This window comes from Malaclemys terrapin, chromosome 2, assembly GCF_027887155.1.
Source record: "Malaclemys terrapin pileata isolate rMalTer1 chromosome 2, rMalTer1.hap1, whole genome shotgun sequence".
In the NCBI taxonomy this organism is placed as follows: Eukaryota; Metazoa; Chordata; order Testudines; family Emydidae; genus Malaclemys; species Malaclemys terrapin.
In genome coordinates this window covers 197,523,192-197,547,521 of record NC_071506.1, presented here as the reverse complement: position 1 = coordinate 197,547,521, position 24,330 = coordinate 197,523,192, and the positions used below count along the sequence as shown (strand labels likewise).

Sequence of the window (24,330 nt, the reverse complement as noted above, 5' to 3'; positions counted from 1 at the left end):
TTAGCCCACAATCCCAAACTGTCTCCCATATCTCCGCAGGTGCCAAAAGCCCCAACTGTCTTCTACCCAGCTGTAAAAAGAAAACTCTTACTCATTGTGAATATAAAAGTCTCTGGCGTATCAAAAATAGCATTACAATACATTTAATGGAATCATTAAAACAACACAGGGCTACTGTACTGAGTGTGTTGTTCAGTATGATATTTAATTCATTAACAAGCTATATTTACTTTAAATGAAGCTGCATCAGACCTTCCAATCTGCCATGAAAAAGTGTTGTCAAATCCAAGAATCTTACTATAGATTTTAGGCCCAACTTGCTGCAGAATACATGGGGCCCTGACTATTTTTATTAATGCTGTACTCAGAAATTAATCACGTAAGTGAGGAAAGAAGGTCCAGAATGGATTTCAAGACAATTTTGCTTTGAAGTCCAATTTGCATAGCATTAATCTTTCATGCAGCAGTGAGCAATGGGCAAAACTTAAAATGTTCAAAGATTGGTTCAGTTAAACACCAAAAAGTTTGGCTGCACGTCTCAGCTATCTGAATCATTTTAATGTGCAGAACCACAGTAGTCATTTCACAAGCCTAGATGCTACTTTAAGATTTTCGTTGCTTCCTTGTTCTGGGCAGGCCAGAAATATTGTGAAAAGAGCTTTTCTTGTTGTACTTGCATTACCTCTTTTTTCTATCCCCAAAGGAACCAAGAAGTGCAGAGGTGCACAAGAGATAAAATAAAAAAAGTTAATTCATCTGATGCTCAGAAAAGGTTCAGTTTGCAACATGGGTGACATTTGGGGATCTTATTCCAGTCAAACCTGTATCCATGGCAATAATCAGATTTCTTTCAGCTGAATATTTCCATTTGTTGGACTATCTGTGTTGACATTTATTTTATTATTTCTCCTGATCTATTTTTTTTTAAATACAAGATAAGAGAAGCCTAAACTACTGCTCCTGGGACTTGTGATAATATTTAAAAATACAATTGTTACTATTTAGCATGCCATCAGTTTCGCCAATGGTTTGGTAGAAAATAAACTTCCGTCCCAACATTCCTCATGTCTCTTCTTTCTCCAAAATCCAAGGAGAATAGATTCATAGATGTTTAAGGCCAGAAGAGACCATCATTTAGTCTTACCTCTTGTATCATACATTTCAGACGGTTACCCCAGCACTGACCCCAATAAATTGTGCTTGACTAACCATATCTTCCAGAAACACATCTAATCTTGATTTGAAGATAACGAGAGATGGAGAATCCACTCCTTCTTTTGGTAATTTGTTCCAGTGGTTAGTCCCCTGCATGGTTAAAAATGTGTGCTTTTCTTCTAATTTGAATTTGTCTGGCTTTAACTTCCAGCAATTGGTTCTGTTGTGCCTTTCAACACAAGATTAAAGAGCCCTTTAGCACCTGGTATTTACTCCCCAGGAAGGTACTTGTACCCTGTAAACAAGTCACCTCTTGGTCTTCATTTCTGATAATCTAAACAGACTGAATTCCTTAAGGTCCTCACTGTAAGCCAATTTTTTCCAATCCTCAAATCATTTATGTGGCTTTTCTCTGCACCCTCTCCAATTTGTTCATGTCCTTTTAAAAAATGTGGACACCAGAACTGTGTGAAGTATTCCAGTATCTCCCTCACCAATGCCATTATACACCTCCCTATTTGTCTCGCTGCTCCCCCGCATGTATACAGCCATGCATCGCAATAACCCTTTTGGCTACTGCACTGCAGAAGGGCTTTGCAGTGTACCCTAAAGGTTAAGAGTTAGAACAAGGACAGGAGCAAGTTCCAAAGCCAAGGGCCTCTCACAGATAAAGCCTTATGGCAGCTTGAACAGCTCTACTGACCACATGGGAAGAGAGGTTGTTTGCTTAAATATATATATATATATTTTGCCAAGATTCAGCTCAGATTTTACTGAATCAACTCTCAGCTTCACCTTAAAAGGTATGAGCATATTTATTGTCCCTATAATCAACTGCTAGTAATAAATGTCCAAAAGTCCCTTAAGAATTATGATCAGCTTAGAGTGCTTTGTCCCTTCTCCTGACCATTGTAATGGCAGGAAACATTTTGTTCGCATTACTGAATTACTGTTGAATTGTTATTACTGGAAGGTGTTAGATATCATGGTGATGGGAACAACAGGATAGACTGATAGATGGATGGATCAGCAGGCACTGTAGAGTCCCAGTTAAAGTAAGGGGCCATAGATTCTCTCCCCCCACATCACCTAACCATCCTTTACCCCTCTCAAGTGCCCACCCCAGAAGTCGGACCCCATCCACATTCACTAGCCCATGAGCTTCTACACCTACCTCTCCAAATTTGAGTGAGTGGAACTTGGTGTGACGGGTTGGATCACAGAAACCCCCTTGGGAGCTGCCAACTGATGTGCCAAGACTACCCCTGTTCCTATTTTCCCTGCCAGCTCAGGACTCCAACACCCTGTCTTGCTGAGCCAGACACTCCCATCTGCTCCAACACAGACCCAGGGTCTGAATTACTTGCCCCAAAGCTGCAGGTTTACTTGAAAACAGCTCACAGAAGTGTGCTTGTTTTTAGCCCTCAGATGCCCAACTCCCAGTGGGGTCTAAACCTAAATAAATCCGTTTTACCCTGTATAAAGCTTATGCAGGGTAAACTCATAAATTGTTCGCCCTTTATAACACTGATAGAGAGAGATGCACAGTTGTTTGCTCCCGCAGGTATTAATACATACTCTGAGTTAATTAATAAGTAAAAAGTGATTTTATTAAATACAGAAAGTAGGATTTAAGTGGTTCCAAGTAGTAACAGACAGAACAAAGTAAGTCACCATGCAAAATAAAATAAAGTGCGCAAATTTATGTCTAATCAAACTAAATACAGATAATCTCACCCTTAAAGATGCTTCAGTTCGTTTTTTCCTCAGACTGGACATCTTCCAGGCCTGGGCACAATTCTTTCCCCAGGTACAGCTCTTGTTCCAGCTCAGGTGGTAGCTAGGGGATTCTTCATGATGGCTCCTCTCTCTCCCTCTTTGTTCTGTTCCACCCCTTTATATATCTTTTGCATAAGGCGGGAATCCTTTGTCCTTCTGGGTTTCCACCCACCCATTGGAAAAGCACCAGGTTAAAGATGGATTCCAGTTCAGGTGACATGATCACATGTCAATCTAAGAGTTCATTACCCACTTGCCAGCACACACATATACAGGAAGACTCACAGGTAAAACACAGCCATCTGCAGACAATGGTCCTGGTTAATGGGAGTCATCAAGATTCCAAACCACCATTAATGGCCCACACTTTGCATAATTACTGTAGGCCCTCAGAGTTATATTTTATATTTCTAGTTTTAGATACAAGAGTGATACATTTATACAAATACAATGATCACACTCAGTAGATTATAAGCTTTGTAATGATACCTTACAAGAGACCTTTTTGCATGAAGCATATCCCAGTTACATTATATTCACTTATTATCATATTTTTATAAAACCATAGAGTGCACAACATCACACTTGGCACACAGGGTTGCAGCCCACTCAGGTTTGGTCTGGCCCAAAAGTGATCAGGCCACGGCACAAGTACCCCCCGGGCTCCACGGCCTATGGGATGGATGAACAGAATGAATGCAACATAAAAAAGCAAGAAGTAGGATGCTGAAGGGTTTAACTAATTTACCAGGTTAGACTGACATAACTAACAAATCCAAGATGACATGGGCACCTGATCTATTTTCCCTCACCTTCCCTTATCTATATAAGAAAATTGCCATCTTACTGTCATACTTTTATTGGCTCATGTACAAATTTCATAGCCTTATGAAAATGTAACTGAGGGAGGGAACGTAAGAACAGCTCCATTTTTTTCATCTCTGCAATATTTCTGGGGCTTTATGTTGTTCATGTTTGGAAGAAAAAACATATAAAGTTACAAGCAAGAAAAAAGTTTAAAATGTAGCTGTAAAATCATAAAATTACAGCATTTGCGGTATCAGGTCAGAACAAATGGCGCATCAAGTCTCATATGCTGATTTCTTCAGTGGCCAATATTTTCTATATCAGAGAAAGACTTAAAAGAAAAAAAATAAAACCGTAATGCACATTGTTGATTGTGCATGAAGAAAAAATTGCTTCCTGACCCCTGAAGCAATCAGCTTACTCCCTGAAGCATGAGATTTGATTACATTCATCTCAGCAGGCATAACCATGCAGACTACTCTACACCTCCTAACCCCCCTACACATTTTATTTGACAAAATGACACTGGATCTTTAAGAATTTCTAAACTCTTTCAGTTCTGCAGCATGGAAATCCGTTAGATTGGACAACAACTAGAGAGAGAAAGCCAAAAGCCTGTATACTAACGGTATCAACTCCAAATCAAACGGGTATTAAAATTGTGACAGTCTGTACCCCTATGTTCACCCCTTTTATAGGACTATGATAAATTTTGTACAAAGTATGCTTTGTGAGGTATCATTTGAAAACTCATAATTTGCTGATCATTATTTCCCAGGTAAAATGTGTGTGGCAACATTGCAAGTAAAGCTGTAGGATTCCTCTGTATGGTATTACTAGATATATTCCGAGTCTGGGGGGAGCAGCCAAAACCAGTTCCCCAGGAACAAAAGGCTAGCCAACACTTCAGCCAGGTGTTAGCAAAATCAAATGGAGCATCACCTGGTTAAGTGGCATTCTTTGGTAGGAAAGAGGATGTGGGAGAAAATCTACATCTTGACAAAGAAACAAAGAGTTCCCATCCACACAGACTTTCTGTCTCCTGAATTTCATAGAATCATAGAATATCAGGGTTGGGAGGGACCTCAGGAGGTCATCTAGTCCAACACCCTGCTCAAAGCAGGACCAATCCCCAGATGGATTTTTACTCCAGATCCGTAAATGGCCCCCTCAAGGATTGGACTCACAACCCTGGGTTTAGCAGGCCAACGCTCAAACCACTGAGCTATCCCTCCCCCCTTCAATTTGAGATGATTCTTAAACAAGAGAAAGATCTGTAAAGAGGAGAGAGGAGATGGCTGCAGGATTCTGCCTCTCTCTCTACCCACGGCATCCACAACACCTGAAGAAGAAAGGCAACAGTTGCGGACTGGGGAAGGGATCCTGACTAAAAGTCAGTAAGACTGCTAAAAGACATGTAGTGAGAGAGACTTTTCCTTTAAATTCACTCTAGCTTGTTAAGTTAGGAGTTAGTTGCAATTTACTTTTATTTTCTTGTAACCAATTCTGACTTCTATGCCTCATTACGTGTAATCACTTAAAATCTACCTTTTGCAATGAACAAGCTTGTTTTATGTTTTTTATATAGATAGTTTGTTTGGATTGAAGTGTTTGGGAAGCTCCTTTTGGGATAACAGGATTTGTGCATATCATTTTGTACTAATAAAATGACAGACTTCATGAGCGCTTGTATTGTCCAGGAGAGAGCTGGGCAGTACAAGATGCACATTTCTGGGGGAAAGTCTGGGACTTGGAATTTGCTGGTGTTGCTCCTGCAGTGTAATTCATGTGTGACTGGCTGTAGCACTGTTGCAGTAGAGCTGGGAGAATGTGAGCTGACAGCAAAGCAGTGTAAAAAGCACTCCAGGTTGGAGAACTCAGAGCACATAGCTGTTCATCAGTCCAGAATGCACACTGGGTAATGTCACAATAATATACTGGCACTTAAAAAAAAAAAAAGTCAAGAAAAAACAACCCTGTAAAATGATCAAGATTAGCACTAATGCACGACTGAATGGAATTCACTGCAATTAAAAAAACAAAAACAAAAACACACAAAAATCATATCAATGAGAAAGTTGTATATTTAACACAAGCTCTAGGATGATATACAGCATGAGTGATATAAACCCAGGTGGTTTGTAGTAAAATTTAAGTGCAGATCTGTTCAATAGACCCTAACTGCCACCCATCAAAACAATTAAATGGAAACATTGAGTTCAACATCTGTCTCTTATTGCCACTTACTCAAAAACTACTCTAAGCCTGGCATGACTTACTACAGAATTACTCACACATAGAAGGTAGGCTTATAAATGGCATTAGAATGTAAATCTGGTACCAATAATGAGAAAAGTCAGCACAAAAACTGCCTTCATAATATATACCACTGCAATCCTTAGTTTTCATTTGTACAAAGACTCATGTACGAGTCTGGTGTCTTCTTGTGAGTGTCAACATGGCAGTTGCACTGTGTTTAATATCAAGTTTCAACTGAAATGTGGAAAACCAGCAACAAGCATTGAAAAGGGTGAAGCAATTTTGTATAAAAAATAAATACTAGTAGTAATTAATGATGCAAGAGAAGGGGCTATGGTCTAGTGGTCTGAGCACAGGATAGCAAACAAAGAATTGCTCAGTTTTCATCCCAACTCTGACATCAATTTCCTCTGTGGCAATAAGCAAGTCATTTAACCTGACTGCCTCAATAAAGTTGGGGATACCACCAATTACCTGCTAAAATTGGGTTTGGTGATGAAAAAGTTATCGAATGTTTGTAAAGCGGATCAAAGCAGAGACATGTTGTACAAAATGCTTAACATAACATTCTTGTTACAGAATTTTGCAAACCCCATATCTCCAACAAATTTCACTACATCCAGATCTGTTTTTCTATCTGAAGTGCCCAACAGTCTCCCTCATGAAGCTTCATTACTGAAGGTTAAGCTTTCTTCAGGACTCCCACTTTTCTCAACCTCAGTTTTACACATTTTTGTAGTATCCCCCAAAGCCTTCAAAAACAGGGTTTTAACTATACCCAGTTTATATTTCAGAGGTTGGGTCCTTCAATAGAAGAAGCAAGTAACTAAAATCACAGGATCTCTACCACAGGAATCCATGCAAGATTAGTGAGATGCCAATGACACTTGTGCTTCCATTGTCACAGTAATTTGCAGGCATGCTTCCCCCAGGTCCGACTGGCAAAGTCCCCCGGGGAGGAGCAGTTTGCTTTCCTCTGCAGCATGGGGCCTGGGTCACTAGAGTAAGTGGTGGATTCTCTGTAATTTAAAGTCTTTAAATCATGATTTCAGGACATCAGTAACTCATCCAGAAGTTAGGGGTCTATTACAGGAATGGGGGGTGAAGTTCTGTGGCCTGCAATGTGCAGAATGTGACTACATTGGCACGATGGTCCCTTCTGGCCTTAAAGTCTATGATGTACCCCGCAACACTTCTGGGCCTTCCTTGTTATACTGTGTATTGTGGTAGTACCAAAAGGCTTACTCGGGATTGGAACCCATTGTGCCAGGTGCTGAACAAACACAAAGCAGGACAGGTCTTGCGGGGTTACCGGCCTATGCTATGGCATTGGGAATCAGAATGCAGCAAAAAGACATTTCAGGTTCAATTCATATTTGGTCACATGTTACTTGTATCTAAGATGGAAGGAAAGGGGGTGAGAGAGGGTGCCCAAGACCCCATGGCTGGTGGGGAAGGAGTGGGGATTTCAGTGTTCTGTCTGCCCTTCCTGCCTTCTCAGTTAAGTCTATTTGGGATGATGTATGCATGTAATGTGGACCACAACAATGTCGGCAAATCCGCTACTATGGGTGTGTCACGAGTGACTCATGGAACGTGAGCAGGATTATCACAGCAGATTTAGGGGTGCTACTGTATGATGGCACCCCACAATGCACAGAACCTCGTGTGTGGGGGGGAGGGAGGGAGAGAGAATCTTGGTTAGATAAGACCTTCAATTGATTTGCCCACCTCATCTCTCTCTTTCCAGGGTAACTTGATAGAACACACATGGTACCATAAGACAGAGCTATCCCAAGGGTACGAAACTCCCTTACTGAGGAAATCAAAGTTACTGCAGGCCTTATCAGGTTCAGGTCCAACTGCAAAACCTCTCTCTTAACCTAAACTTTCCCACAACAACAGCTGTAATATAAGACTAGTAACTAATGTGAAATATCCTCTTGTATCACAGCCCCAGTCCCTATTCAGGACACACTGAGGCCAATGGGTAAGAGGGACAGACAGATACCAATCTCGTTCTCTTAATATTTCAGCTACCCTGTTTTGGAGGACCTGATTTAGCAAAGCACTTAGCATACGCAGAATTTTAAAGCATGTTCTTATGCTTCATTGATTTGGGATTTGGATTTAAGCATATGCTTAAGTGCTTTGATGAACTGGAACCTAATTTCACAAGTTGTCAGTCACTTTGAGAATGAGACCAAATAAAAATTCAGATCCAAAAGCCAAACGCAACGTATGCACTTAGCCTTCTCCTCAAAACTCTGCTTGGAAGAGTGGGGTGCTTTAAAAAAGTCCATGGGACTCACATATTTAATACAGTGGAGCAAACAGAAAATAATCAGAGTCAAAAAAGCTGCTAGGCTGTCCATTATTTATGAAGAATGATTTATCAACTTTGCATTTTAAAGAAAGTTTCTACCATTTAATATTTCAGGAGCAGAAAATAATTCTTCGTGCCTTTTAAATGATACACTTTAGAAACTGTAAAAAAAAATCCTGCGTTCCAATACAATAATGGCTAGCTCTGAATTTCTAAAGAAGAAACAGTTGCAGCCTGAATGCACATTTTGAAACACAAAACATTAACTGTGAGACAACCCTTGCCCTAGACGGTAACTGCTGATTTTAAGACTACAGATCAGCAACACAGCCTCTATTTTCAATTGAAAAGGAAAGTTTCCGTACATGTTCTCCTAAATGTCAGTTCTAGTTTGTACTTCTCAACATAATAAACCAAAAGTGGTACTTGGCTGCTAACCACATAGGCTCTGACATATACAACTGCATATGTTGTTTTAGAGTTTGTTTGTTTTTCAGTTAATGTTATAAGATACTATATTTCATTATGGCTTTGTAAATGACCTTATAATTGTAATTTCACATAAACAACCATATTAAAAACACTAAGACTGCACAGTTAGATACTCAAAAGTCAAGAACTGTCACAGCATGTTCAACCTTACCCATGTGCATGCATTACGAGGCAGTATTTAACTACACAATGGGCCAGATCCACAGCTGGTGTGAATGAGTGTAGCTTCATAGAAGCAATACACACCAACTGAAGAACCGGCCTAATGCTTTTTAATACTAAACCTTGGCTACATAACGTACACACTTACAAAAGAACCCCTGTGCAAAATACACTCTGTGCAGAATATAGTTTTCAACAAGTTGTAACTTGATCAAAGCAAAACCAAATTTCACTAGGATATTAAAAGGAATTCCCCGTCAGCAAGAGCTATTTCTAGGTAAACACACACTTAAGCTGTACAGCTTCTCAAAAAAGATGATAGGATTTGCTGTTTAATTGTTATTGCTGGGAGGTACTAGATATACTAATGTGACCAACAGAATAGACGGATAGATCAGCAGGCACTGCAGAGCGCCATTCAAAGTGAGGGGCCATAGATTCCCCCCCCCCGTATCACCTGACCATCCTTTTCCCCTCTCCTGCCCAATAGCTTGACTCCACCCCCCAACTCTAGGTAAACATTAACTTTCTGTCTCTAGTGGTACAGCTCCTCCACAAAGGTGATAGGGTTTTTTTTAAGATGCCAAAAATATATTTTCCCCTCCTTTATCTTCATGCTCAAATAGGACTGACAATAAACTTTTTTTAAAAAACCAAAACAAAACAAAAGCTTACTCATTCTGGCCCCCCAAAGACCAGACATTGAAAAATTTTGAACTCAAAAGGTGAAAGCTTCCGGAAGTTACAAGTCCCTGAAATGAATGGTACCATACAAGATGGTGCCCATTCTAATTAGAAGCCAACTCCCTGCTGCCCACCCAGACTCTCTTAACCTTTGCTTCTCTGCCCCAAACATTCTATCCCTGACACCTCATATTGCCCACTTTTCCCAGGTTTGTATCTCTTACTGCTCTCTTTCCCTGCCTTCCCTGAATCCTTCCTCCAAAACGCGCTACCAAATATGTATTAGGTTTTTTAAAAACCTCCTCAGAATTAACACAAAATTCTTTATTTATTCATTTTTATTAAAAAATACTTTTAAGTGAATGGAAACAAACAAACCAACCTCACAATCTTTCTGTTGTAATGCACCTCTTCAAACAGGGTGCTAAAAAGATTGACGTGGAATGGTGACATCACCATTTGAAGGAGCTATACTAATGATTACTGATGTTATTGTGCACTGGCAAACAACTGAGTGGGGAGAAACCAGGATATAAATCATGGAAAATCATCAAAACGTATTATTTCCCCCCAAAAAAATTTAGCAGCAGAGACTTCATACAAGCCAGCAGTTGCACATATGAAACTCTTCAGTCTTATATCCTAGCCAGTGGCAGTAAGATTATTCGGGCGGGAGACACCCATGACAGCATATCCAACTATAATTGTCATGTCTCTTCAGTCTTATTACAGTTGTTCTATAACAGTCTGTAGTCTGAACTATTCATTTACTAATCCTTTTCTACTGTTCAGTGGGGGTTTTTAATGCTGGACTTCAAAACTGATACTATGTTATTATCTTGGATGCATACAGTCTAAGCAGCTATTTTGAAGGCTTTAAGTGATGGGCCAGCACAAGGCTAGTCTCTGCACAGGGAAGAATTTCACCTTTCTCTTCGCATCCTGCTCTTAAAAGCATTAGATGAAGTATCAGCCAAATCATACTTTTTAAATTGAACTTCTGATTTATGTTGCAGAGCCTGTGGGAACAACCACCAAAGTAACACTTATAACCATTAGCTCTCGCTTTTCTGACTTCCTCAGTTTTGTTGCACACTGCCGCAGTGGGCTCGGGGGCAAGAGGAAAGGAAAGACTTCATTAGCATAGAAAATGTAGAAAAAGAATGTGTGCGGTAGAAATTCAATGGCAAAGTTGTGCTGCCAACTTGGGCTGTATGGAAATGGAACTTGTGGCAATGTCTGTTGGCAAAGACAGGAACGATAATAATACTGATTTGTAACCGAAATGATACACAATGCACTGAGTCATACATTGCTACACTATACTAATTAAGAAATGAAAATGATAAATGTAAACACAGAGAAAAACTATATAGGTATAGTACTCAAAACTAATTGTAAACTGCTTGAAATTATATCATTAACTTTCTACTGTAATTTTGTTATTCTACAGTGCACTATTATAGTAAATGATGTATGTAATAGCTGACATTTATGTAGAACTTTAAATACTGTAATGTATTTACAAACTATGGGTTTACTTGCAGGTTTACACCTTACGAGCCCCTAGGTACAGCATCTTCAGCACACACACACACACACACACACCCCCCTGCCTACAGCTGACCTTTGTGTTTTCCGTAAAAAATGAAACTTTTAACCCACTTTTAACTTTTAGTCACCCCTAGAATGCCAGCACCCCTAGGCACATGCCTACTGTGCCTAACTGGAAATCCGGCCCTGCATACTTGTGCAAATGTACATGTGTAGCCTCGTTAAATCAGTGGAACTGCTCACATGAGAAAGCATTCAGCAACCTAAGTAAGGGCTGCAATATTGAATCTTTTATGTGGGGAACCTGAACATCACCCCCAAAATGTATCTATCTCTGGATAAAAGCTGACAACTGTCCAGCAGCACATAGCAACCCTGTACAATTAACAACAGCATGTCAAGAATATAGTATTTTATTCAACTGAAGAGAAAATTTAAATAGGAAGAATGTAATTACCCAAGTTAGAATTGCCCTAGAACACTGGAGTTACCACCATAATCATGCAAAAGTCAGAGGATCTTTCAGTGACCACAAGTAGCCAGGATCTTGATATTATCTCTCAACCAAAAGACAGTACCCTCCAGCGGCACAGGGTTCTGGAAGTATCTTGCTGGGGGCACCGGTTCAGTATGGACTTTGAGGGGACTATGCCACCTACTGAATCATAACACCAACAGATAGCTAGTATAATAACCCTAATGCACTAACAACAGCCTGGTTAAATGTCTGAAAAGATTTACAGTCAGGATGCCCATTTCCCATATTACACCCACACTCAGTAATGCACACAATTTGCCAAAAAACACTGGAATTAATACAGCAAGTTGCAATTGGTACAATACCCAATGTATAAGCATATACAAAACAAGATCACAATGGCAAACGCTTCTACTGAATCAAACGTATGTAGCATTCAATCCACTCTGAGACTACTGGGGACCCATGCGTCACCACCAGAAAAATAGTTTGGGGACAACAATGAAAAGACTCACACAGATCTCCATCTTAAACTGAAACGTTTGGTTAAATAAACAGGTTAGACTTACGTAGTTCTCCTACTTTCAGGATTTCACACAGCATCTTTGTCAGCTCGATGCTACTGCGGCCAAAGGGACATTCATGTTTGTCTTCTCGGCTGCTGTTTTCCAAGACAATCTGAAGTGGAAATAAAAATGGAAGTTGATTTATTTGGACAACATGTGTGTTGAAGTAATGTCCTCTATGCTCAGCATATACAGTGAACATCTGATTGTCTTAGTAATTTAAATCACAAAGTCACTTTGTTCTCATAAACTCAGGATTTTCGCCCTAGATATTAGAAAAATAAATAACATCAAGATTATTTTGGGGGAAATCTGTGGAAAGAAAGGAAGATATGTTCTGATCCATTTTACTGCTGCTGAGCTAAACACAGCCAATGGTGCCCCATGTTCAAACACGCCCATTTCTGAAGCACTGTCATTCCAATAGAACATTGTTGCTCTGGTTCCAGCTGTACATGCAGAAATCGGAATAGAAACCAGTGGCAAAGGAGCTGATCATTTTTACATTTAATTTTGTGTGTGCTGTGAAAGGAAATTAGATTTTTTAAAAAATAAATAGAACTATTAAAAATAAGAATAAGATTTACACTTGGGTTCTGGGTCCATAAAGGCCTATACCCATAAAGCCTATTTAAGTCATATGAAAATAATAGGGTATGAAGATGTGCTTATTGTATCTATAATGCAGGTTAGATTTCAGTAAATTATTCAGGAACAGTTCACTATAAAGGCTACAAATGTAGCGCAACCAAGCTCTACAAGTCTTTTGGGCATCTGCTACACGACAGTGCAAAAGCCGTGGAACACAATTTTTTTTTTTAAATAAATTCTGCACTTTGTGAAGTTATGTAACTCTTATTTTGGACAGCGCCATCCCAACCATTACAGATGGTCTAAAAATATCATTGTATAGAGAATAGAATATTATTTATGAGAATACAACAGATTTTGCATAAACTGGGAACGACTCATTTCTCATTTTGACTGCAACAAAAGCAGGACAAATAGGGCCTGAAAATGAAAGAAAACAAAAATTAATTCAAAACAGGTTTCCACTAAGAACTGGGCTTGTGATAACAAACTCTCGTACCAGCTTTTAAAAAAGAACCAACGCACAGGTCCTAAATAGCTACTGCATGGCCGGAGGAAATTATACTCCAAAGCAGACTTTTCGTAAGTAACATAGTACCTCAGATGATCTCTCAATTTACTTAAGAAACAGGTGTTCAGATACTGCTCTCTATTTGGTGAGATTTCTTTTTTCCAGCTTGCTTCCCCACCGTACCCTTACCTGGAAAACCTTTTTTTAAGATGGCATAGGAGAATTCAAAATGGCTTAATCCCATAGCTGCGAGGCAAACCAAATCCATACTTTTAAAAAGACTGAAAGGCAGAAGTTTAGGACAAAATAACAAACATAACACTATCTTATTTTTCAGACATGGAACAACTGGGGATTTTGAGGTGGAGGGCCAAGAATGGGTTCAGTATTGAACACTGTTAAAACAGTTAATTAAGAAATAAATCTTAGAAACAATATTTATTTGTACATTTAAAAAAAAAATCATTGTAAAGCCGTTAAGGCTGGCAGACATAACGGAATCACAAAAGCAAGAATTGAAAAGTTAAGCCACGTCACAGAACACAACTTCTATCAATAGACACATATCTTACCACTAACACAAAAAACATACACCATAGACCACAACCGTAACTCATCCCTTACATGTCACCATCAGATGTAATGTATAGGGTATAATACCAAGCTTCCAATAACCATTTCTCCACACTACCTCATTGAACACCATACAATGGTGAGAAGGAATAGGAGACGCAATTGGACTGCCCTGCCCATTATCACCTCAGACGAAACCATGAGCTGAAGCAAGGGTGCATGCATGGACCAACAGACACTACTACTTTCAAATTCTCTGGCTCCAGATGCATGGCGTACATGCATAAACCCTCAGTGAAATACAGTAGGGACCATCACTTGAAGAACAACAAAAGGCTACCATATACACGGGGGGGGAGAGTTATGCTCCATTTTAAGGACATTTCAGAATGCAACCTTAACTGCGGAGAGCCTCTGCAATAAGATGTGCCTAATCAGCAAGTCTCAAATCAATCAATTTATATTAACCGGGAAAAGACATTCCACAAAAAATTAAATACAAAAGCAATCCCTTTACTTCAGAAATCTTCCCACAGGAAGAGAGGGGAAAATGGGTTCTGAACTGTCCTCCAAAGATCAACAGATTCAGGCTTTGTCAGACAAGTGGAGGGAAACACATTCAACTCTCAAGGGATGAAATCTTGGCCCCATTAAAGTTAATGGTAAAAGTTCCATTGATTTGAATGGAACCAGGATTTCACCTTGCTATCTTAGGTATTTCTGAAGCACCTATCACCTTGCCCTTATTGGAAAGTCTTATGGAATGTAACAGAAAATGTTTTCTATGGCGATGAGTTAAAAACAAAACAAAAACACCCAAATGCTGTAGAATTTGATAGAAAATAATAATCCCTGCCATAGAAATCTATATGATTGCTTAAAACCAATCAACCCACACCCTAACAGAAAAGATTTCATTCTATAGGTTCTTACAACAATTCCTATTGAATCGTAATGGTTTTATCCCTATTAAATCCTATAGGACTCTTCCACAAAGGTGGTATTTAATAGATGGGTTAAAGAATCACTAGTATGTCCTGCCACCTGCCTCCTAATATTTAGTCTCTTAGCTGATGTGCCCTAACTGATCTCGAACAGCATCAATGGTATGTGAGGAGAAAGGCCTCTGAGTAGTTCAATGCTCTGCTAGAGGAGTTCTTTTTTCTGCTAGAAGTTTAGGATGAAACCATACCTAATTATTCAGTGCAATACCTGAATAACAGCTGTACCAAATCAAAGAAACACCTCTACAATTTTTGTTTTACATTCCTGAAGCCACCCTTCAGGAACAAGTGAACATCTCTCCACTATGCATTCTGGATAAGTCATCCTGTTTTAGAGCCCTTCTCATAGGAAAAAGTGATCTGCTACCCAGGGGTGGCTCTATGTATTTTGCCGCCCCAAGCATGGCAGTGAGGTAGCCTTTGGCGGCACGCCTTCTGGGAAGTCCGCTGGTAATGCGGATTTGGCGGCATGCCACTGGGACGTCCGCCGGTCCCACGTCTTCGGCGTACCCACCACTGAATTGCCGCCGAAGCCATGGGACCGGTGGACCTCTCGCAGGCATGCCGCCAAAGGCAGCCTGACTGCCACCCTCATGGCAACCGGCAGGCTGCCCCCCGCAGCTTGCCGCCCCAGGCACACGCTTGGTGCGCTGGTGCCTGGAGCTGCCCCTGCTGCTACCAGACCCAAGTGCTGGAGATAGGATAGAATGATACAAGCCAAATGCAATGCTTCATTTCACATTATTGAAATCACTTGTTTTATTTTTCTCTCTCATAATAAAAAAGAAAATCTGCATACTGGAGCGAGGGGCTGTTTTGACACAGATTTAGATACAGCTAAGGAAAGTGGGTAATAAAATCAATGCAGAGAGAAAAATGAAAGTGGAGGGGGAAAAGGCACTAGTTTTAGCAATATCACTGCTTCTGGCAAACACATTTTGTTGAATTTCACATTAACCCAATGTGTTAACATTTCATGAGTGCATAAATATTTAATGGTAAAACTGTATCTTCATATAATGTTAAAGCAGAATTACTGCAATCAATAAGAATGGCTGAGAAATAGTTGAGGCACTGTGTACTACTATGCACCAAATTAAATGGCAATTTGAGTAATCAATATGTAAAGCAGCTTCAGAATGCTCCTCTTTCTCCTTCCATTCAAGCATCCATATTTTCACATTTTCTGTGCAGAACAAAGAAGACATGACACATAGTAAGAATTCTGCAAGCAAGGAAAATGGAAAAGGCATAGCTGCAGTTAAACATGTGGATGTACATTCTACAGTTACAGATACTGATCTTTAATAAGCCACAACTACCGTAAAAACCAGCTTTTATAAACAACCCAGGAGAAATAATTCCTAATCTTGGCAATAGATTTAAAACATAGATTTAAAACATTCATTAGTATATCTGTAATACACTTTTCATAACTTAGGAATACCATATCCTGATGCAAAATAAAACATGAATAAAATACTGCTGACAAAGGCAGTATCTTTGTTTTATCTTTGTTTCCCTAAGCTCTCTGGTTGTGAAGGGGACAGAAATAGTCAGTGGGCAAACAGGTTTCTTTAGCAAGTTGCTCAAAAACACTAGCAGGGAGAGAAACATATCTAGGAAGTAAATACAAATCTAGACCAAAAATACTCATCCACCTTTGTATTCGATTTTATAACTTAGCTTGATGCATGATTCTATCTGTTTATTTGTTCCTCTAAGAAAAATTAACAGCCAAGGTGTCACCAAACCCACATAATCCTTATTCAAATGGGAATCCACAGTTAAGATATAACTCCTCTTGGCTTCATCTCAGCCACGAACTACCTGGCCGCTCTCTCCTTTCCTGGCATGGTACTACCTCCCTCAGTGTTTTCTGATGTTTATTATTTGCATTGTGATAGCACCTAGAGGCCCCAATCAAGGATTTGGTCCTCCACAATTCTAGGTGCTGTATACACATTTAACGAAAAGACAGTCCCTACTCCAAATTGTGGGAGTGCTGCATACTGCTCAATCAGTTCTCTCCTTCATTTCCTTCTATTGCCAGCCCCCCATTATGGTAACAATGTATGGTATACACATAATGGCTTCATCTTTTCTTGTATAAGAACATTTCAGTAAAGTTCTGAAAATTTTTCACTGGACCAAGGTAGTTTTCTGACCAGTCTTTTAACTGCTCCAAGGAGACTGAATTTGTTTACAGCCTCATAATTACTACAAAGATATTTAGTAAAACATTATCTGGTTTAACAAAACACAAGTTATGAAATTTAGAGCACAGGCTGGAACTCCAAACCTAACCCACCACTGTTTTAAGTATTTAAACCATAACTGGGAAATGAGATCAGCTATTGTTCAGAGATCACCACCCCTACACTGAGGCACTGTGAGGAAAGTTAAGACAACAGCTACGTGCAGTGCTCACATATTAAAAAGGATCCAGGGTGGAGAAAAAGGTAAAAAGATATAAAGAGAAAGAGGCCAAGGAAAAGGAAGAAAAACTACAGGGGAGAGCAAGCAGAAGAAACAACATGAGAGAAGAGACTAGGAAGTGCTCAGAGGAAAGAAAAGAGAACTACGAAGAAACAACAAATAAAGTAAAAGGGGGAAAGTATAGCTATGCAGAGTGGAGTAAAGCTAGAAAGGAAGACAAAATAAATCCTAAGAGGAACAAGTTGAAGATGTTACTGAAAAATAAGAAAGTAAGAATGGGTTAAATAAATGTGAAAGGGCAAGAGGAGACAATTTTTAAGAAAGTAAATGTTATTTACCCCCCCTTTTTTTTTTAGCATTCCCACCAGTAATATTCTATAGCTAATTAAGGGGCAGGAATTGGAGAAGATTGTTGCTGCAAATGTTTGTCTTACTCTTTTATAATGTATTTTTCAAAGTTATTTCATTTGTGCCACAGCAAATACTGCTTCCCCACCCTAAATTTCAATCTTTACTGTGGGATGGAGGGGAAAGTTTCCAAATACTTACTAAACAAAATCAAGGTGTGTGAGAGAGAGAAACGAAGGCCTTCCTTTACATTCGCAAATGGTACCATTTCAGTCATCAATTGTCAGCAATTGATATATCTGACCTGGTGTTGACCATTGTCTACACTTACAGATAAACTTAGACAGCAAAGTCAACTAAACTGATTGTTTAAATGATGCTTCTTTCCACAGGGTCAAAGCTGGAAATGACAGACATTTATCCAGCAGTTGTCTGGGAGGGAGACAGGATGCTTCTCCAGTAAACAAGAATGCTAGACATCCAACAGCCACTCACCCAACTACAGAGGATAACATAGCAAAAACTCAAGCCTCATGCCAAAATCACCGAGGTATAATGTAAAGTTTCCAGCAACAAACAGGAAACAAAAGTTTTACTTAATAACGGTTGCTGGAAACTTTACATTATTCCTTGGTGATCCTTCATTGAATATCATGCCATCGGAGCACGATATGGTCCCTCAGTATTGGACAGAGAAATATTTTTCATATCTGATCATAACATAACGTTGACCTAGACAAGGCAAACAGTTTATATGTTTTCAATTGACTTTTTATTAGTAACTGAGAACAAAGCTATAAAGATGGGTACTGCCTTCATGATTTCAGCCATCAAAATACAGAAGGAAGAAATTGGCAGCCAAATATTTTCCTTCAATTTTAAGAAATAAATTTAGCCAGTCCCCTAGTCCACACATTAAGGATGACATTGGCTCAAAGAATATTGCTTCAGAGCAATTGTTGGTGGTATTTCTTAGATTCCTGCACTGAGCTATAAGTTTGCTAATACCACAGAGATTCATTATGACTGGGAATGAGATACAGAGTGAAGGACTACAAGATCCAGTACAGCTACAGTAATATAATAAATCCCAATGTAGATGCTTTGATAGGCATCATGGCACTATCAACAATGAATATTTCTCTACACTTGTTGTACAATAATATAGCTAAGACCTACTTTTCTTGCAGTTTGTGACAGGCAAACATCAAAAGGAAATGGTGGCTAAGATAATAACCCTCACCAGATCCCGTAGAAGCAATCTGGAAGTACAGTAACTCCTCATTTAACATTGCAGTTATGTTCCTGAAAAATGCGACTTTAAGCGAAATGATGTTAATCGAATCCAATTTCCCCATAAGAATGAATGTAAATGGGGGGGTTAGGTTCCAGGGCAATTTTTTTCACCAGACAGACAAAAGACTATATTATATACATATACATATACACATACACATACACACACACACACACATACACACACAGTATAAGTTTTAAACAAACAATTTAATACTGGTACACAACGACGATGATTGTGAAGCTTGGTTGAGGTGGTGAAGTCAGAGGGGGGGATATTTCCCAGGGAATGCCTTACTGCTAAATTATGAACTAGCAATTGGCTGAGCCCTCAAGGGTTAACGTGTTGTTAATGTAGCCTCACACTCTACAAGGCAGCACGAATGGAGGGAGGGGAGACAGCATGGCAGACAGAGACACACACCGTGTGAGAGAGAGAGAGATGCACATTGCTCCTTTAAGTACTGCTGACCCCACTCTAAGTACACTGCCTTTTAAAATAGATCAGCAAGTTGAGACAGCAGCTCCTGCCAGCAAGCTTCCTCTGTCCTGAGCCCTGTCTTGTCCCCGCACTGCTCTATGGAAATGGGGTAAGCAGGGTGCTGGAGTGGGGGGAGGGGGACACCCTGACATTAGACCACCTCTTCTCTCCCCCTCCCCTCAAAGCAAGGAGGAGGCTCTGAAGAGCAGCTCCAAGGCAGAGGACAGGAGCAGCACATGGCAGTGGGGGGAGGGACAGCTGAACTGCAGGCAATTGATAGCCTGCTGGGCAGCTGCCACACAGGGAACTTAGGTGAGCGGGGAGCTGATCGGGGGACAGCTTTGCAGGACAAAACAAAAACCTTACTACTCCCAGGGAAAGGGATTTGGATCACCATCTGTCATCCAGGGAAGGAGAAGCTTAGAGTGGTAGGCCAGGGGACTTGGGACCTCTTATTCAAATGACAGGAACAGAGAAAGGCTGATCAGCCCTCCGGGAAATAATCTCTCTGATATAAGGAACTCAGCTGAAAAATCTTGCCTTTAATGAAAGGAAGCTAAGGTTAAACTACTGGACCAAGTTAAGTGCCATGGGTGGTAAGTCTGTGATGGAACGCCACATAGGGAAGTTGGGTGCAGAATATCCAAGTGGATAACTGAGGTGTTGTGTGAGGGATGTCCTGTAGTCTGCTGCTCACAGGAAGAGCTGTCAAACGGAAGGCATGGACCACCAATATGGTTAAGCAGCCTTGAGACAATGTGAAGCAGTCCTGTGGAAAAAATAATATGTGATCATGTAACTGAAGACTGTACCATAATGCACGCGCACCAGGGGTCCAAATTAAAGTTGATCATATTTGAATACCTTAAATCTGGTATTTCCTTCCTTTTGAGTGCTTGACCTTGCAACCTTAGTAACTTAGTGGGGGTTTTCTCCATACTTGTGTTTTGTATGGAATGTTCAGTTTGGCGCCTGAAAATTATGAATTTCTTCATATTGTTTAGTATTGAGCAATGGATACGCAGTATAATAAAATCGAATACTGCAATATTAGATGCTAATCTGGGATGTACCTGTAATTGTTCCACATGGACAGTGCTGCACAGTGAATGATTCCAGACTGAAAGAACCTTTCTGCTTTCTGCCAACAGAATGGCATGCAGTACAATTTCAGAACCTTTGATGCTGCCTTCACATTATTCCTGCCAAATGTACATGAATAGTAAATTCCTTTTGTAGTGAAGCAGGGATTTTTCCCTCCAACTAAACCAAGTCACTCTAAGAAAAGTTTCACAATAAACAGGAGGTCCAACCACCACTTCACCTTGAAAAATAGGATCAGTGCCTCTCTTCACTTCCTGCAGGCACTGAGGGTACTGGTGGTTGGAGGAGAGCCTTTGCAACGCCATGCAGTGTCTCCTCTTTCCCCCTGGAGCCATTGAAACAATAGCTGGAGCCAGAGTTTCCTCCTTCCACCAGTGTTGAAGATAGGGTTGCCAGGTGTCCGGTTTTTGACCAGAATGCCCAGTCGAAAAGGGACCCTGGTGGCTCCAGTCAGCACCATTGACTGGGCAGTTAAAAATCCGGTTGGCAGCACAGGCAGGCTCCCTACCTGGCTCCGTGTGGCTCCTGGGAAGCAGCCGGCATGTGCGGCTCCTAGGCATAGGGGCAGCCCCGGGGGCTCCGCATGCTGCCCTCACCCCGAGCATGACACCTGCAGACTGGGCACCATGCAGAGCCCTCTGGCTGCCCTTCCGCCTAGGAGCCAGATGTGCCGGGAGCTGCCTGAGGTAAGTGCCACCCAGAGCCTGCACCTGCTCCTGCATGCCAACTCCCTGCCCCAGCCCAGAGCCCCCTCCCGCACCCAAACTCCCTCCCACAGCCTGCACCCCACATCCCTTCCCACACCCCGACTCCCTACCCCAGCCCTGAGCCCACACCCCCACCTGAAACCCAACCCCCTGCCTCAGCCCTGAGCCCCCTCTTGCATGAAAACTCCCTCCCAGAGCCTGCACCCCACACCCTCTCCCACACCCTAACTTCCTTCCCCAACCCAGAGCCCCCTCCTGCATCCCAAACCCTTCATCCCCTGCCCCACCCCAGAGACCGCACCCCCAGCTGGAAGCCTCACCCCCCCCCCCGCACCCCAACTCCCTGCCCCAGCCTGGAGATCCCTCCTGCATCCTGAACCCCTCTGCCACAGCCCAGAGCCCCAGAGCCTACACACAAGCAGAGCCTTCACTCCCTCCCGCACCCCAACCCCTTGCCCCAGACCTGAGCCCCCTCCTGCACTCCAAATCCCTTGGTGCTAGGCTGGAACCACCTACTGCACTCCAAACTCCTCATCCCCAATCCCACCACAGAGCCTGCAGCCCCAGCCCAGACCCTGTACCCCCACCCCACCCCAACTCCCTGCCTCAGCCCCCTCCCACACTCCAAGCCCCTGCACCCCATTGCTGTGATAAGGGCATTAGAAATGTCTATCAGCGCTTCTCAAACTGTGGGTAAGGACCCCAAAGTGGGTCATGACCCTATTTTAATGGGGTTGACATGGCCAGCGTTAGACTCACTGGGGCCCAGGGCTGAAGCCAAAGCCTGAGCCCTGCTGCCCAGGTTGAAGCCGAAACCCAAGGCTTCAGTCAAGGGCCCCCACCCCCATCTGCCTGGGGCAACAGAGCTCCAACTCCGGTTCCATACGCACCCCTCCCTCCCCACCCAGGGTCATGTCATAATTTTTGTTGTCAGAATGGGGTCATGGTGCAATGAAGTTTGAGAACTGCTGGCCTAAATCAGTGTTACACACCTGTTGGGTGGGCTGCTAGATAGCACCAGACTAGCTTAGAGGGTTAAGAGGGTGCACGGGGCGGAGGACAGGATTAGAGTGAGTGATAAAAGTTATACGACTCCATATACAACACATACACATCGCAAAACTCTGCAGAAACAGTAGCAGGTGGCCCCCAAAAACCACCCATCTTCTTTCCATGCTACCATTATGGCACCCCAAGGACCTGATCCAAATACTCCCATCAACTTCAGTGAGCTTCGGACCACGACTCAATTTAGCTGGCAGCTCCCAAGTATTGGGCCACACGTTTAATTAGCAGCCCATCAGCCCAAGCTGTTCTCAGCTCCCACAGAAATCAGCTCAATCCTGCAGACACAAATGGCTGTTCCCAACCCTCAGAAATATGTAGCCTTCTGGTAAGTGAGGGAACAAGGAGGGGAAACAGAGCTACTGAGGGGGAGGAGTGTAAGATGTGAAAAGAGTCAGAAGGGTGAAAGAACAGAAAAAAAGAGTAAGAAACAAAAAGGAACAGAAATTAAAAGAAAGACAAGGAGTGGGGGAGAGAGAGAACAGGCAAAAAAAAATGGAGAAAGAAAATAATAGGAGAGAAGGCAATAATATAAAAAAGGTTTGGAATCAATGACCTGGGTAATAGGCTGTATATATTAGAAAAACAAATGCAACAAAGCTCACTTTTCTTATCAGCTTTAACAAAATGGAAATAAATTATATCCCTTTCCACTCATTTTTTTTTGGGGGGGGGGGGGGGAAGGATTACAGGAATCAAATTGAATTTTACTTCAAAAATGCTCAAATTATATGGTGGACAACTCATTCTGATCAGGATGTAATGAGTAGGCACAAGGAGACTTTTGTGAATTGGTGGAAGGATGTGTAGGAAGCCTCCTATACAACAAATGTATGGGTTATAAAATACACAGTCTGACTGTGACTCAACCCATTGAAGTTATGAATGATCTTCACAGAATGCCAGCAATGTTCATCTGCATCTTTGTGGCTCAGAAATGACACCTCCTCCTCCCCCAAAATTTTTGAAGGCTCAAAGATGAAAAAAGAAAAGTAATAGCTGAAGAAACTGCCTGCCAGTAAAGTGTATACCGTATACATAAATAAGGTCATAGCAGTATATTACTCCTTTGGATTACCGGACATAATCCTATTGACTAACAGTTTGTGCTATTGCTCTCCCACCTGGTCAGTAGTTTTTAAACTACCAATGGTGACTGGCCAGCAATTCTCTGAGACATGGTCAGATGGGCCCTGTGAACTAACATATAGAACAACAGTTCTCAACCAGGGGTCCAAGGCCCCCTGGGGGCAGCGAGCAGGTTTCAGGGGGTCTGCCAAGCAGGGCTGGCATTAGACTCACTGGGGCCCAGGGCAGAAAGCCAAAGCCCCATCGCCCCATCACCTGGGCCCCCAGCTGAAGCTAGAGCAGCTTAGCTTCATGGGGTCCCCTGTGGTGTGGGGCCTAGAGTTGCCAGGCATCCGGAATGCCCGGTTGAAAACGGACTCTAAAAGGGGTCGTTAAAAGTCCTGTCAGTGGCACAGCGGGGGCCCCGGGCTCCATGCAATTCCTGGAAGTGGCTGCCAGGTCCCTGCAGGTCCTAAGTACCACCCCAAATACCAGCTTGGCAACTCCTGTTGGCCAGGAACTGCGACCAATGGGAGCATGCAAGGGGTGGCACTTGTGGTCGCAAATGCAGCACACACCACGCAGAGCCGCCTGGCCTCCCATCCGCCTAGAGGCTGCAGGGACCTGGCATCTGCTTCCTCAGAGCTGTGGTAAATGCCTCCAGGACCCCACATCCCCCCCACCCCGAACCCCTGGCCCAGCCCAGAGCCCCCTCCTTAGGGTTACCATTCGTCCGGATTTACCCGGACATGTCCTCCTTTTGTGTGCTAAAAATAGCGTCCGGGGGGAATTTGTAAAGCACTCACAATGTCCGGGATTTCCCCCTCCCCTGGCAGAGCAGAGCGAGCGGCTGGGAGGGCTGCAGGAAAGTCCCGGGCTGG

The 24,330-nt window shown here is 42.0% G+C and overlaps 1 protein-coding gene across 7 annotated transcripts in view; it reads right to left on the bottom strand.

Moving 5' to 3' along the window:
- ELMO1 (engulfment and cell motility 1) overlaps positions 1-24,330 on the bottom strand; it is a 453,353-nt gene that overhangs the window by 201,716 nt on the left and 227,307 nt on the right. For all 7 annotated transcript variants that reach the window (XM_054019260.1, XM_054019259.1, XM_054019255.1 and 4 more), the window contains one exon: positions 12,266-12,374. In XM_054019260.1, coding sequence (XP_053875235.1) covers positions 12,266-12,374 — 109 coding nt within the window. The remainder of the gene's footprint in view (positions 1-12,265; positions 12,375-24,330) is intronic.